The sequence below is a fragment of the Ornithodoros turicata genome, chromosome 2, assembly GCF_037126465.1.
Source record: "Ornithodoros turicata isolate Travis chromosome 2, ASM3712646v1, whole genome shotgun sequence".
Classification (NCBI taxonomy): domain Eukaryota; kingdom Metazoa; phylum Arthropoda; class Arachnida; order Ixodida; family Argasidae; genus Ornithodoros; species Ornithodoros turicata.
The window spans coordinates 50,464,113-50,481,261 of NC_088202.1; the positions used below are offsets into that span (position 1 = coordinate 50,464,113).

Consider the following 17,149-nt stretch of genomic DNA (forward strand, 5'->3'; position numbering starts at 1 on the left):
AAAAAATAAATGAAAAAGGATACAGCGGCTATTAACGCTTCAGCCACAAGCATCTTGCTACAGCTAAGGCTTCCAGGACCGGTTGCAATCTACGTTCTGTAGTCAACTGCAAGATCTCAAATCACTGCATTACGCACATTTATCCACACTATGTGACATCAGCTGCAGGTTCGACACAAAGCACTTCTAAAATTTTATGTCATTCTTTATGTGACCCAGCCTCACCACAATTCGCCAATGTCTCCCATCCTTCTGGTAGGCTTAAGTGCAGTGCACGAGCTCTAGTATATCAGCACAGTGGCATTCTAGTCATGCAACACCGCGCAAGCACCTGCCGTTTTCGATGGAGTCAAGAATTCACAAGAGACACGACTTCACCCATAGCAGTGGCGGTAGCAGTAGAGTTCCGTCCCCCATTTCGCGTGTTATTTTACTATTGGATTCTCTCTCTGACTAATACTTTGCCCGTTCTGCAGTTGATGTGAAGAAATGCACCGCTTAATATGTTCGACTATCTCATCAACGCTCAGGGAAACTTTGCTTATTTGAGTTTCTTGATTCACAAGCCTGCCCTTTCGTCCAAACCGCAGAGATGTTGTCACAGGCATCCCTATAGTAATCTCCCGCCTATCCGTAATGGAAGTGTGACCTTTATTTTTGCCAATTGCTGATGAAAGCACAGGATGGCGTTACCGCAATCCCCTATTTACGAACAACAACAGTTACCCTAAGTGACGCGCAGTTTCCATTGTTTCATAACTCCTTCACGTCGTCGAGAGGCACGTTTCACTGATAAAATGGCGTAAATGCAGGCTAGCTGGTGGATAAATTCCATGATAGGCAAGCCTGAGCGATGGGCAAGACACGTAAACAAACACAAACACGAAGGCACAAAAGGCTCACGTTTCACTGCCCCTCTTTCTCTTTTCTCTTCCAAATGATACTCTGAAATCGAAATTGCTTCTTATTCGCAATTTGATGTAGGGCTACTTATTCTGCACGCGTTCGGAGCCTTTCACAAGACACACGGCGTTCTCACAAAGGTACAATACTATTTCCAGTGCATTGTAAACAGTCTGCCAAAGGAGGATCTCGTCCCCTCCGTTCTGTGCGAGATCTTCGCCGGCGTTGACCGACTCCTCACCTATGGAGATTACTTCTGCGTGCGAATGATCCAATCGCTGTATCCAATCAAAAGCCACTTCCCAAAATGCCGTAAGTGCAAAAATTGGTTCTCAACTACACTGAAAAGTATGTACTCTGCCTAGTGTACGCATACGTACAGGTACATGTGTCTCCATAAAGTGTGTCCTACACAAAGCAGTGCAAAACTTCTGAAGATATGACTAGTCTACTGTGATATACAGGGTGTTTCTTTTTAGCTACAACAAATTTTCATAAAAAGGGGAGATACCTTAGGACGCCCTTACTTTCGCCATAGGATTACTGCAAGGGGCTACTACTAGGAAGCCGTATTTATTCTCAATTAGGGGACTAATTAACACAGATATTTTGATCAACTTTTTAATTATTGATTTTAGGGAGCACATTACAATTGTCATATTAAAGTTTGATCTTCACATGATGCGGTCTAACCACTGACGAAGCACGAAAGTAATCGCAGTGCGCGCCACAGACCTCATTGTTTCAGCTCTGCCGTCTGTTGCGCACCTCAAGTGGTCGGCAAAAGAACGACGGTGACGTCGACATCTCCGCCCTCACTTAGCGTAACAAAAAAAAAACGTAACGTCTGACGATATTTGTTTTGTTTTGCTTTTCTTTATGAATAAAATATTTGTTTCACTTGTTATTTCAAATGTTTACAATATGACCAAACCAGACCAAACACGAACCATATCCATGGGCCCGTGACAGCTTCACACATCGCTGAAAAACCTCGGACTTGTGTGCCACACGACCGCCGTCTCTTAGAAATAAAACGATGTCATTTAACTTCTCCGGTCCCAGTATACAAAAAATAAGAGCTACGCGCTATAAGTGCATTAACTTGTGGCTACCTACCTAAGAGGATTAGACTACGTGTACATGAGGCCCGCTAGGCGTACATTTCCGTTGTGAAGAACAACATGGCGGCAGGATCACTGTAGCAAGAACTCCTGCTCACGCAACAAGAAAAGTCTGTGTTCTAAGTAGTCTGTTACCAGTCAAGTCACCATGGAGAGCTTAGGATGTGCAAGCCGGTTCCTCCTATTATGGGGGACGCTTGCTGACAAAGAGCTTTGCGCGTGACCACTACATATCAACGCTTATGCTACCGGGGAAGGGCACGAGCTGGGTCCGACAGGATGAAGTAACTGATACGGCAAGAGAGTACGAACACATGAAGAAACGAAAGGAAGGAAGCAGAAAAACAAAAAAAGGATCGTGAAACATATCGCGATATGGGTTTGCCAACATCGCGTACGACTTTTTGCCTCTGACGGTAAAGGGAGACTCCGGGACGAAATGAAGCTATTATAATGGCTGTGTAAATAAGTTCGATACGTTCCCTCGAAATGAGAAATCCAGTCCGTTTGACAGTTGGGGACTTAGCTGCTAAAAGAGCTGGGAAGTTCAAACCGAAACCGAAACTCCTGAAGGTTCCCTCTTGCTCCTGTACCATGCGTGACGTCACCGGTAGTCTCGTGTAGGTCACTGACTGTCTTTCAGCACGTGCTTTGTAACTTCTTCGTGCCACGTGGATGACCAGTCATCTGCTTCCTCGATTTCGTTTCGTTTCGATATTCGCCAGTGGTAAAAGCAAAGCGTATACAGAAAGCCGTACACGAGGCACACGGGGGATACCGGTGAGGTGCAGCCCACTGCTGCTGGACTGCTTTTCCATGGAGGAGCGCCTAATCACTCAGCGGGATATATCCCTTTTCTAATTATGTGTGCCACTTAGGGATGAGAAATTGTATTCACTGAAATATCATACGGTACAGATTGATGTCTCACTGTGACCCCAACACGGTTTTGGTGCGAAGTCTCCCTTTAAGTGAGGGCGGAAATATCAACGTCACCGTCGCTCTTTTGGCGAGGTGAAATATTTAGTTCTATAGCACACGCTGATATTACTTTATTGCTTCATCGGTGGTTCGAGCAGATCATGTTGTGAGCAGGCTTTAATATTGCAATGGCAATGTGATCCACTAAAATATTTTTAATTGTCCTAATTGAATTCAACAACCTCAGTGTCTTTATCCATCCATCACCGATTCTCGAGATGCGCGACAGCGTTTCCTAACAGGCTCGAAGAATTCAAAGAGAGCACTAGTGATTATACTTGAGTTCAGACACAACTCACAGATATAGATGTCAAAGCCTATCATAATCATTTAATCGTTAAAGTGAACAATAGTCTTCATATCGAGTCATAACATTCGCAAGCAAATTGCCGTAATTGTCACTCCAAATTTTATACTATATTCACGTCATTGTTGCTATCATAACCGTTTCTTTAGGTGTAGGTCGCATCTGAAAACCCATCTACAAAACAGATACCTTACCTACCTACCTTACCTACTTGACTAACTTTTTTTGTTCCAAAAGTGCTAAGATATGAAATAGACGAAAAACCTGTGCTTCTTCCGCATCTGCGGAGGCCCCAGCGCTCTGACGTCACTTCTTATCAGGAGGAGCAACAGGGTCGCAGTCAAAGGAGAAAGGCACTGTGCAAATGCCTGCACAGCCGGGGCATCCATTTCTTCAAGACCGTGCTCTGTGAACCAGAATATGTTCTTAAAGCTACTGATTGCGTTCATACCAAATCATTACACTCACAATACAAACATTTAAATTGTCACTACAAATTTCATTAGGTTCATGGAGGACCAGCAGTATCTCAGAGGTTTACTCGGTCCCATTAGTATCATCTATAGACTGCACGTCAATGCAGCACCAGTCTCCTACTTAAAGTTGAGAACGTTCACACACCCAAATTGGAGCGAATGAGCCATGGAGACTGCCACACAGGTCATTCAAAATTGCACTAAACACAAAGACCACTATATCTTAGAATCATCGCTGGCCCACCTGGATGACCAAAAAAAAACCTGCTCAGCGCTAGCCGTTGTGTCACTGAGCACTGGCCATACACGTTGCTGTGCAATTTTTGGAATGATATGACCCTCCCAACACTCTCAGAAGTATGTGTTTTCTCGACACTGTTCTAGGGACAGGGCAGTGCAGTGAGGGCATGAGGCATTTTTGTTGTATGAATATTTGAACTATTGTCTTGTAAACTGAAATCATTCGTTAGTTGCGTTGTGCATTAGTTGCATACGTGCTTAACTGTTCTTTGTTTTGTCTCTTGGACATATTGGGGATGCATTTGTTGGGTTTTTGAAAATCCAAATATTGTCACCCAACGCCACACAAAAATGTATGCAACCCTTGTCCAGGCGCAGTTAACATCGCCTATACCACAACATTATACTGCCCTTAGCAAGAAGACATAACATTAGATGATGATGATGAGGTAGGTGATTCACCGCTGTTGTGCTGCTGCACGGTCCTATTGTTTTTTTTTTTTTTCAGAGTTCGAGGTAACTGGTTACAAGTAACTCGTTACTGCGACTAAGTTTCTGTTTTGGTAACTTGTAAATTAACTCGGTCCTTTTGCGCCGTGGTAACTTTCTATGGAACTCGTTCCTTTGTCAGGTAGCTTTGCCAAAGTAACTTAGGTTAAGTTCCAAGTTAGTTTTAACTCGCTTTCCATTCACGTCCACATATTTTCTTGTTTTCTCTCTGGTTCCTTCATGGCATCTTGTGACATAAAACGTGACGTTCGATCATTGACAGTATTTTATTCAGGAAGTAAGAACCGCGCCAGTGAAATGAAGCTGAACCATTGTGCGCCCACACAATAAACTTCTTTCCATCTTTTTTTTTTTGTGTGTGTGTGTAAATGACTTGTGGTGTGGCGCACACCTTTTTGGTGTTGCCTTTACACCAGAATCAAGGGTGTTACCTAAAGCGCACTTTAATTAGGTGTATTTCTCACAATACACTATTATGATGGGCGTTTGAAAACAAAAACACCGTATAAAGAGGAGTATTCTTTTGAAAACACCTTTCAGGATGGAGTTGTTTAGTGGCAAACACTCCCTCTCAAAGTGTAACAAAAGATCCCGCGGCAGCATACAGAGATATACAGTTAAACGTTCTTGAGGCTGTGGCAAGCACCACCCTGAACACGGCAGCCGTGACATCCCTGAACATCCAGCCGTGGTTCCATCGAACAACCTAACCGGGAGCGCAATGCGTCATAGGCACCCCTCGTTAGGTACCATAGGCGTGACTGCCGAAGCTTGAAGAAACCAGGTCACCCTCGGTAGCCTATACTGGCGTATCGGTTGGATCATATACAGAAATACAATTTGTTGGAGGCATGTACGTTAAGTGTAGAAAAACGTCTGTAACGGTGACGGTAATTGGTCTTTCTAATTAAACGCCCGCCGCCAACGAGTCAAGGATACAATCGAAATTGCTGACATCCTTCCCTGTCAAATACTGTGTTTTTAACTCAAGTTATCGTTTTTAATGTGATGAACTGCTGAGTGGAGCTGTGAGACCAGTATAATTTTCCTTTCACGAACTAAAACACAATTTTCAACACCATATTCTCAGTTCAAATAGGGTGTAAAAAAGGTGTATAGACGTAAACACCTCTTTCAACAGCTCACTTTACGCCCTTAATGATCGACACGTGTGATCGACACGTGGTGTATGTCGATATTGCACCTTTAGTAATGCTCTTTTTACACCATTTGCTACAGTTTGTGGGATAAAAAAGGGAGTCTTTATAAGAATACGCCTGTTTTGAGCGAATAAAGGTGTAAAATGATTTACTGTGCACAGGGAGTAAGGTGCAAAGTTCGAATAGACCTCTATCAGAGAAACGTCATCATGACATTGGTAGACAGACCGAAACCGAACAAATCCGAAGGAGAGGACTGGGTTCCACGAACGGGAACTTGTTGGCTGCCTCCCACCGAAAGAAAAGCAGGACCGAGGGTCGCGTCCCTGTAAGGGACCATATCGTCATCCCCGCAAGACCGTGGCTTTCTGGCGCGACCTTGTTCACCTCTAGCTTCGAGCGTAGTTCAGTTCTATCAAATTTCAGGCGCTGTCGAACACTATGATGCCATTTGTTTACAAACATGGAGAGGTCTATAGTTGGACATAAACGAAAACGATCTAAGCGTGTTGCAGTCCTCTGCAGGCAACTCAACGTCTATCTCAACTACTCACTTGCGCTGCACCTGCGTAATGCCATTTTGTGTCCGAAGTAACTTGGAAGTAACTAGTTCTTTTTTTTAAAGTAATTCAGTAACTGCAAGTTCGATTTCTGGCTGAAGAACTTCGTTATTAACTTAGTTACATTTTTCACACGGTAACTGAACTTGTAAAGAGTTCTTTTTGGCGGGTAACTTCTCAATCTATGGTTTTTTCCGGGGGATGGGCCAACCGAATCCAGGAAACCTCGAATTCTAGGCAGGGATTCTAGATTCAGGAGTCCGAATTCCAGTGTCCAGAATGGCGAATAGAATATTTTGAATCCACCAACCACGTTTGTTTGTATCGTTGTACAATTGGCGCCTCCAGATTCTGCCGAAAACCTGATTGGCCGGCTGCCCTGGGGAGCGCAAAAATTGCAGCATAAGAGCATAAAGCTCCTATACTACAAGTTTAAAAGTCACATGGTGTTGCGTTTTATTCTTCCTGAATTTTATGAAAAGAATTCAGACTCGAGACTTTATGTATGTCTTTAGTCGATGAACAACATGTTAGTGTATAACAACAATAAGTGTATGGGTATGTTTTCTCCTGAAACTGAACGATTATTTAATTTAGTTTTCATTAAACAAATATACAAAATTGTGCTTCAAAACACTTTGCAGTTTAAGTGTTTTTCCTGGCTTTTAAATCTCCTTTTCAAGAAAGGATTCGAAAGATTCGAGATTCGTGAATACATAGAACCTTGCTTGGATTCGGATTCGGAAAATTCTGGATTTGTCCCATCTCTATTTTTGGGAATGAATAAGAGCATGATGGCGGAAAGGGTACTCTTATATGTTCCCAGACCAGTCGAGCACAAGAACTTCGCTAGAACACAAAGGCCTTGCATCTGGTGGCAGCATCAGATAATTTTGACGATGTCGAACAGCAGTTGGTCAATATGTTGCAGACCAATTTCCATGAGCGTAGCCTACAGCAGTGGCGATGCTGCCCATAGGCTGGATAATGTGGAGGAGGTCGCTGTGCACTCCACAGGCAGGGCAGATGGAACACAAGATGCAACCGAGGCAATGTTTCAGAGCTGGTGCAAAGGAAACATTCAGCCTCCTGAATCATGCGGTGGAAGAGCGCTGCAAAAGGGCATGGTAGCCGCGGAAAAGTTTAAGAGAATGCGCGGGGTCTAACCAGATTGAAGAGAGTGGGCTATGTCGTGTTGTCCATGGGCCTGCATCAGGGTCGAATTGAAGTACCTACGGTCGCTAGGAGACAAAGTTACAGGAAAAAGAGCTGCGTGCTTATGGGCGCTCAAGGCAGCACTGTTCGCTTCTAAATTATTGTTGATGCCAATATGCCCAGGGATTCATTGTTATGTGACAGTGTTGCACGTAGCTGCCGCCTTCTTGTAAACTCGTAGCATGTAAGAAACAACAGGACTGAGGGACCCACGTATCCCCAAGACAGCCACACACTGCAGCACGGGTCTTGAATCCGACTGGATGGCCCTTGACACAATGTGAAGGTATCCACACAAAACAGGGACTGATTATTTACCAAGGAATAGCTAGCCTCCTTTGTGACTGACTTTCCTACTAAAATAATTAGATTGCACCAGGGGAATCTTACACGTAATTAAAGAGTCTCTGGACAGTGACGATAGTCTGTAATGCGAAACTTGAACGCAGCTGTTGAGGTTAGGTTATACACCAGTGACTTTATTTTCCACGCATAGTATGTTCTTCAGGTAGCACCCCTATACCAGTTCGTGAAGTTACCCAGTCAACCACGAAATGTAGAATCTACGTTGAAATAACATTGCAAATCTATAACACCATCGTAGAATCTGCGATAGCGTGCAGCGTAGATTCTACGTAGAAAACGTCAGGTCAAAAACACGTAGAATCCACTATAATTTTATAACGCTATTTCTACGTTGACTGTTGTTTTTTCTACGTTGATAGAACGTTCACCAAATGTTGTGAATTACTGTTTATGATACGTTGTCCACTGCTACCTCTTCCTACTATGCTGCTCCACTTCTGCTGGGGCAAAAGCGCAGGTATCCCCAAACCTAACTGTGTCCAAGTACAATAGTACAAATGTGTAATAATGACTATTCAATAAGACAATGAAGGGCGTGACCGTTTATGTGCTTGTTTATTAAAATCTTAAATCAAGTAATCAAACAAATACAAAAAAGATAATCAGTGATAATGATCATGATAATAATAATCACATGGATGGTCGCTACGCCTCTTCGCAACGGTCATCTATGAAAGGTAACCAACAACATAGGTCACTCCATCTAGTGGGATAGCAGCTCAAACACTACCATGAATAGACGTCAAAACCGGACACTCTACAACCACTGGGAACACATACATGACCCCTACCGCAGCATCTTTCGGAGTATAGATGGTGTGACGGGAAGCAGCCTAATCACTGGCATGTCCAAGCGAAGTCTTTGTCTTCTGGTTTATGCCCTGCTCCCCATTGTTGTAGAGAGACACCAGGTCCACATTTTACACATGCGTGACGCTGTCTATCGATGTGACGAAATCACATGCAGTTCAAGCTCTCTGACAACTGAACAGAAGCTATTAGTTCATACAAAACTACAAACAGCGACACTAGCTCACTCAACAACCAGATTAGCTGTTACACACACACAAATAAAACAAGGAACCTTGGAGAACAGCGCAGTCAGATGTGGAAAGCTAACTCATTTCTTTTGCAGCCAATCTTATCTGTACTATCAGACTGCTCATAGAATAGGCCACCGCTGCTTTCACCACTCCCAGTTCAAGTTATCACGAGCACCTATAAAATAGTGCATGATTCGAAGAGATGTGAACAAAGATATCTGCATTTTGCAACTTGTGACATCTGAAATAACTGCGCTATGTACTGTTTGAACGTGCGACTTCAACAATGGAGTAAAGCTCCGTTGCAAACTGATGTCGATACTCGGAAGGCATTTACAGCAGCCATAAACCAGACAGCATTAAACCTTACCCCAGTAGGATATCATCAGAACATATTAAATAAATATTCGAATACACCAAACTACATATCACACACGCACACCACACACAGTCCCACAGTTCGCATAAACTTGTCAGTGATACGCAACCACATTCTGCAGGTACAGAAAACGACACAAAGTTGTTTACTTCGGATACTAAACTGTTATGCACCACACTTCTACCACATGTGCTCGTTGAGAAAACAATGACGCACATATCTTAAGTGAGGCAAAATGAAGAAAGAAAACTCACCTGTGAAACTTGAAGGGCGGAGAACAAAGAACCACTGCCTCTTGCACAGTGCGGCATTCGGTGCTACGCTCAACATAGTTGTTCACCGCATTGGCCAGTACTGCCTCGATGCTCCAGAGATTGCAGTACAAAATACGCACGATGCTGATGTTCCCCAGACCTTTCCCTGTGACAAAATGAATGTCCACTCTACCGAACTGCCACGACGACGCGCCTCGCCACTCGCCAGCTTCGAGTATTTGAAACGGCGGTTGGAGAATGTCGATGGCGATGAGGCAGACGTAGTTCCGCACGGCTCCCACTTGTTGGGAAATTGATTTCTTGTTATGTCCCTCAACCTCCCGTGACCGATAATTATAATGGTGTGGAAAAGGTAAAATGTTTTTTTTTTATTTGTTTACTGAATACGTGCGATTAGTGATGAGTCGTTTACAAATATGGGTAAAAAAGTGTAATGCTATGAGGGTATAAAAGAAATAAATATGATTAGTAATGGCAGCATGAGTGACATAAATACCACGTCATACAGGCCTTACTCAACACGCGAACGGCACAGTGGAACGTAAAAATAAAACACAGTGCGAAACAATTGGGTGCGCACTGAAGAAGCAACGGGTTTCCATTCGTGATAAAGGTTGACAATATGTTGAAGGTACAATGTAGAACAAACGCAACTATTTGCTACGTATAACTACAGTAGATTCCTTCATGAAAAATCTACGTTTTTCTTTACGTTCACAATTCACCATTGAAACAGCGTTGGTTCAGCGTTATCATTCTACATTCAACATTGTTCAACATTAGTCAACATTAGACAACGTACATTCTACGTTCCACCAACAGTCAGTGTTGACTGGGTACTGCCGCGATTTTGCGGCCGCCACGGTTCCAGGCGCAAGTTTAGAGCCAAGCTCACTGAACTGCAGCCAGATGCATCCCTGCTTCCCAAGTGTGCCCTCCTTCTTCGCTGCCCCCCTCGCGCCCTGTTCACTCTTGCTGCACATCCTCACGCTCTCCCAAACTTTCATCCTTCGCTTTGCTCCTTATTCGCTCTGCAGCGCCGATGCCGCTCAACGCAGGAACGGGAGCCTAAGAGCTGCGCTATAAAATCACAATTTTTATTATAAAAATTCTCGGCTTGCTGTACATGACCACTCTTTTGTTCACAAAGTGCCTGAAGCTCGAAGGCAACGTAAGGGATAATGTGGTGGTTCTGCGCAATGCGCGAAGCTCTGGTTACGTTTTGCGCATGCGCAGAACCACCAACGCTGTCACTTACGTTCACAAAGGCCATAAGGTATGATGCACGAAAACTGACTATTAGCTATTTTTTAGTGTGTATAGGTGTGTGGATAAAGCTAGCTGGCAGCGGCGGTTCTTGTGTGTTTCTCGTCCTCGTCTAATTTCCCGCATTGGCGCCATTAAACCATAACCAATTGGCCCAAGGCACTGTACTTCTGAGTGTATTTGTCGGTGACATCGAGACACAATTCGTTCAAATGGTTAAACGTGTCAGCGTTCAGTGAGGGAACGTTATTAGAGCGTTTGTATGGTCACATTAAATTGCCTCGAGTTTGACACTGTAGGAAGGGAACTGACTGTGCTGTAACACTTGTACGCAGCGGTAAGCGGTGAGTCTTGAAACGAAAGTTCCAAGACTGTGAATGAGCAAGCAGTCTGTATGTAGCGGTCTCCGTCCAGTCTTTGCTTAGATATCCTTGCGAATGGAGCTGCGCTGATTTCCCCCGTCACGCAGAAGGCGTACGGATTGTCGTTGTTCACTCAACCCTTGAATTCATGTCTTGGCTGTCTGTAAGAGGAGTTGGAGTAGGAAAAGCTGCCACATCAGTGCCTTAGTAACAGAGGTCGCTGAGCCTGTAGTCGTCAACGGGGAACAACAAGGATATTCTATACACAACTGTGTTAGATGGCGCCTGTTACACTTCTGGAAGCAGAACCTGTAGCATAGTGGTGCATTCCTTGGACGAGTGCGATTGTTTCCCGCAGAGGAAACAACGTCTATTACGGCGCAACTGGTTCTGCTTCTCGTTGGGGTTTAGGGATGCAGTACAGGTTTCCAAGGAGAGCTGCTCCGATTTGCAGAGAATACAAGTTGTCTTCGTAGCGCTGGTGCTCAAAGTGAATGCAGAAGTACAAAGCGCCATGTCCTTGGGAGAACTACGATCCTCACCATTACCAATCGGAATGCTCGGTATACGAATCCATTCCCAACATTCAATTTCCATCTCCAGGAACTGCAAAAGAGTGGTCAGGTTTCCAGCGGTGGCAGCAGTGCTATTCACTCGATAATATTCTAGCACTGAAGGTATCTTCCAAATGACTGCTTGATGCACAGTGATGAAGTAGTGAGTCTGTGGTACGCCTAGAATCTCCACATTTCTGGCACGGACAGCGACTGATTCATGAAGCGGTCTCAAGCTTCCGACATTCTCGATACATTTCGCGGGAGCCAAGTCAACAAGAGTTGATTAGAGTCCAAATGTTCACTAATCAGAACTTCGTTACTGCCAAATCATATCGCGAGCATGTCCACTGCTGTCATGTATGTCATCAATGACGTCTGTCAATAGCGCAAGCCTCCGATCCCATGACAAGATTACGTTAATATTTCATTTTGCTGACGTTCGTGAATGCTGATGATTTGGGTCGTCGCCGAATGCTCGCATGAAATTTATTTTTGAACCCTTGAACCCGGGAAAGCTCACAAGGAAACCGGTCAACTTTCATCCTCAGCAGACTGATTCCGTCAGTAAGAGGCTAGAGAAGAGGAGAGAAGAGAAGATGGAGGCTAGTAAGCGACACCGCCTTCGTCTCTTGTAGGAGTCACCGAAGAGTCTCGCGCTACTCGGGCTTGGACCATGATGGTGGTGTAGGATTCCAGGTACTGGTCTCAAGTCTCGCATTCACTCTCCAACAAATCCTCATCCACGAGAGCTTGGATGGTCTCATTCGACTGAGTTATGCTTGCAGCCTTCATTTCTAAAAAAAAAAAACAAGCTTTGCTAGCAGCTCTTCGGCGTTCAGTGGGGTAGCAATTAGTAGAGCCATGATATCATATATGATGCATATATCTGCAAAATGACAAGTGGCACATACTGTTGTGGTTTCGGTCCGAACGCTTTGGTGCCGCATGTAGTCAGGCAGGCGTTGAAGAGTGTCCAAAACCACCCGTATATGTTCAACGTGCTCCTCCAAACTGTTGGAGAATATGAGAACATCGTCCATGTAGGACGGAGCAAAACTACGTCCAGTATTTCATCAATTTTCTTAGAGAAGCAAAACGGAGCGTTTTTGAGACCAAATGCTAGTGCCGTAGGCCGAAACATTCCTAATGGGGACAAAGAAGTGGCATACCGGCTAGCTTTCTGAGTCAGGGGAACTTGGCAATACCCCTTACTAAACCTAACGTTGAAATATATTTGGCCGTGCTCACGGTTTGTACTCTCTCTCTTCGATGTTTGGGATTGGACAGGTTTCATCGGGTGTTATCATGTTGAGGCGTCGATATTCTATGCAAGGTCGGGGATCTTTCCCCGGGACTTCAACCAGTCTCATCTGTGAAGTGTAGTCACTTTCCGCCCGTTCGGTCACCCCAAGTTCTAACATGTGCTAGACCTCGGCCTCCATGATCTCGTTCTGCCCTTGCGACATTCTATATGGCTTGGAGCGAAACGGTTGGTCACATGTGAGTTCGATATCATGAGCTACAGTGCAGCTTCTGCCAGGTTCTTCTGAAAAGTGCCCTGAAAATCCAGCACAATCTGCTCAATATCGGCGATCTGTGCCGGTTCGAGCCCTTCTCCATAGACGTGAGCAGGACATTATCTCCTCGGCCGTTACTCGTTGGCTATCACACATACTGGAAATTTCCCATATCGCTTCCTCGGGAATATTCAAAGTTAGATTCACAGTTTCCTCTCGTTCACGGTAGGGTTTCATGAGATTGCTGTGATATAGCTTTATCGACTTCCGGCGACCTCCAAATTCGCCAACGTAGTTCGTCTCTGAAATGTTTTCAGCCACCCTCGCCGGGCTTTCCCACTGCACTTCGACATGGTTTTGCTTCGCGTGTTAGAGCAGCACTACCTTGTCTCCCACAGTGGACACACACTTTCTGGCTGATTTCTAGTAATATGTTTTTTGCGTTTCTCTGTGCTGCCTTCATGTTCGCTTCTACAATTTCTTTTGCATAGCTAAGCCGGTGCAGCAAATTAAGTACATATTCCACAACTGCTGGGTTTTCTCCCAAACGTTCACACGATTCCCCCAACATACGCAAGGGGGATCTGAGGCTCTTCCCGTAAACCAGTTCTGCTGACCTGAAGCCCGTGGTCTCGTGAGGGGCGGAACGGAGCGCGAGAATGGTCGCGGGGAGGCACGCTTCCCAATCCCTTTTATTTTCAAAGTACCGGCCCTGAGCACGCGTTTCAATGGCAAGTGAACCGTTCCACGCTGTTCGACTGCGGGTGATAGATGAAGCTGTGGATCATCTTTATCCCACTTTTCTCAAAGAACGTCGTCGTGAGACAACTGGTAAAGGCGCTCCCATTGTCGCATTGTATTTCGGCAGGGATGCGGACGCGCGAAATAATGGAAAGTAGGGCGTCCACAACCGCTGTAGAATTGAGTTCAGTGAGGGCCGCGCCGTCAGAATCTAGCGGCGTTATGACTTTGTTGGAGGGAGAAGTCGCACAAGTGTCTTGAACGTATCAGTGATAACCGGGACCAGCTGCTTGAGCGCTTTCTTTCTGTTCCCTGACCTCCATACCCGTTGGCATGTACAGCTTGGGACAAAAGTTTACGGAACACGGGGTTGTCACATTTCTCCATTTGTGCGACACCCTAGCAGCAAACAGAGGTGGATGCACACATTGAGAGATGGACAGAACAGCCGAGCACCCGTTTCTTATTCGATAGCGTCTTGATATGTAGCAGGGGGACGCTCCCATGAAGAAATACGCCAGTGCCGTGTTCCGTAAACTTTTGTCCCAAGCTGTATCACACGACCTTACAAATGATTCTACATCTCTCGTTTCGTTTACGAATACCCAATGTCCAGCCCAGGGTGCTGAGTGGGATAAGTGTAGGAGATCATTACTGTACTTCTCAGGAACTGCTAACTGCTCAAATATCCTGCCATTTCGGTCTTGGTACTTTCGGTATAATAGACCATCCGATAAAACGTGATGTTTTTCTTCGCTACACCATCCCTCATAGGATTCTACAGCTCCATCAACGAGGGGTCGCATATCTGTGCAAAGGTTACTCGATTTACCTTAGCAAGGTTTTCAAAGTTCCGTGAAACTGGCACTCGCAACTGGCGGTCGACAAACGCCCGTGTGTCATGTGCACTTTTCTCAAGCGAACAATTCCGCGCCTTTACAATATCCCCCCAGATTCCTGAATTTACCTTGTCCGAATACTGCTCATCCTTCTGCGCTGACTAAGCCTGGGGCGCCTTTACGTCTACGTCATACTCTATTTTTGTAGCGACCTCTCTTGCTTTAGAGCGTGTCAAAGCCGCTACAAGTTGGTCTGAAAAACATCGTCCTCGGTTCCTGACTAGTCGATCAGATTTCTTCAAAAGCAAATATGGATGCTCCCGTGGAAGGTTGGCCGATACTGCTGCCGCATTCGCGACAGTTCCGAACGGCCATTCAATTGTAACCCGTGTTGTCGGACAGCACACACTGTGCTCTTCCACGACCCGCTGTATCCAAGCAGATTCGTCGGCGTAGTCATCTTTTGCCACCTACGACATGTGCACTACATCCATTCTACCTGCCGAATCGCGCAAAACCATACACGACATTCAATTCACGGTCATATATCGCACGTATGGTTCCAACAATTTAGCGTTCCCGGCACCGTCACTAACAAAAGGTAACACCACCTTGTTGAGACAGTTTGCAGCGTAGTGCCCTGGTTTGTTGCACACATAACGTCTCCTAGACTCAAACACATTTGGTGTTTGCTTGTTTGGCTTTGCTTTGTTTTCTGCCTCGGAATATGTCAGCCGGGTCTCGTTCCCGTTCTCGCTTTCATTGTCCCGTTTTTCTTAACTCGTTTAGGATGAAACCTCATTCTATGCTGGCGTTTCCCTTGTGCTGACTGTTCCCTATAGTTTCCTTCGTTGCTGTAGAGGAAACGGAGGCCCTACTTTGCGCCTTTCTACATGTAACATACTCTTCCGCAAACTCGGCGGTAGTCTGTACTGACTTCACTAATTCTGTCTTGTAACCGAAACATAATAGGGTCAGGAAGGCCTCGATAAAACTGTTCGACAGCCACGCACTCTACGACGTTGTGGTAGCCTCCAAAAACTTCAGTGCTTTTGAGCCACTCTATCAAGTTTTTCTATAAACTGTAGGCGAATTCCAGTTAAGACTCGTGCTCCTTTTTCTCTGACAAACGGAAGCGCTGTCAAAAAGCCTCAGTCGGTACTTTTTCAGTAGAGCGGTTTTTGCAGTGTCGTAGTCCCCTGCGTCATTCTTAGCCTCGCAATAACGTCTGTAGCTTCGCAAGGAAGTAGAGTGAGAAGTTTTTGTGGGCATGCCTCTCGGTCAAAGCCTACCCTCTCGCAGGTTCGATCAAAGTTCACGAGAAACAGACCAATGTTCTCCTCGATTTTGAATGGCTGTAGGAGATCCTCTATCCTCAACTTTTCATCATCACCCCCCCCCCCCCCATTCTAACAGTCGTCCTAGCAGAGCTCTCAGATTCAAGTCGGAGGTGCTCTAATTTCTTCAAGGTAAGTTCATGCTCTCTCGCCTGTTTAGCCTGCCATTCCTCCCTTTTTGCCTTTCCTTACTCTACCCGCGTTCGCGTTTGATTACTCCCTCGTCTTGTTTTCTTTCGAGGATCTCTTCCCAGCATTCCTCAATTTCCTAAACATCTGCTCCAATACTCTTAATGAGCTCAATGATCTGAGGTTTCTGCTTTACCTGCCCCGCGCTACCACCAACTTCTTCAAGGAAATGCAACAAATCTGGTACCCGCAACTTCGTCATGTCCATGGTTCTCCTTCGGGCGCAAATTTCCCGTGGCCTAGCCTTTCGAATTGAGCTAAATCTTAGTGCCTCCTACACCAAAAGAGTTAACAGATTTTGCCTATCGTTCTAGACTCTAGACACGATCTGGTTACAATCTGATAAAGGAACAGTAAGCACTCACCCATGCGACAGGTTACGGCCAATGAGATTCATCCCAGTGCTGCGAACCAGTTGTTGCGGTTTCCGGTCCGGGCGGTCTGGTGCCGGAGGTAGTCAGGCAGGGGTCCATTAAGAGAAACACAACGTGGTTTATTTACGTGTTCGAAAGACTCGAAGTGAACAGACAGAGGAGGCCATGAAGTTCCCTGCTTTTATATACAGTCTAGCTTCAACACGTCACACCGTTTACAATAGAACACATTGGCTGCGCACGGTGGTGTGTCCTTGACGCACGGCGTCTGTCTTCACCTTCAATGTCCCTTTCCCAGACAGCCGGATCGGCTTAGCTCTTCGGATGGCAATGGGGATCCAGAGAGTCTGGCCCAGAAGCTCGCTTGTCGACTGGATGACCAGCGGGAAGAATGGACACATTACTCCCTGCAAGCTTACGTCTTTTGC

The 17,149-nt window shown here is 45.4% G+C and overlaps 1 protein-coding gene across 1 annotated transcript in view; it reads left to right on the forward strand.

The window, feature by feature from the left end:
• LOC135383455 (uncharacterized) overlaps positions 1-17,149 on the forward strand; it is an 89,369-nt gene that overhangs the window by 65,841 nt on the left and 6,379 nt on the right. The window contains exon 10 of the mRNA XM_064612897.1: positions 1,062-1,215. Within this exon, the coding sequence (XP_064468967.1) occupies positions 1,062-1,215 (154 nt within the window). The remainder of the gene's footprint in view (positions 1-1,061; positions 1,216-17,149) is intronic.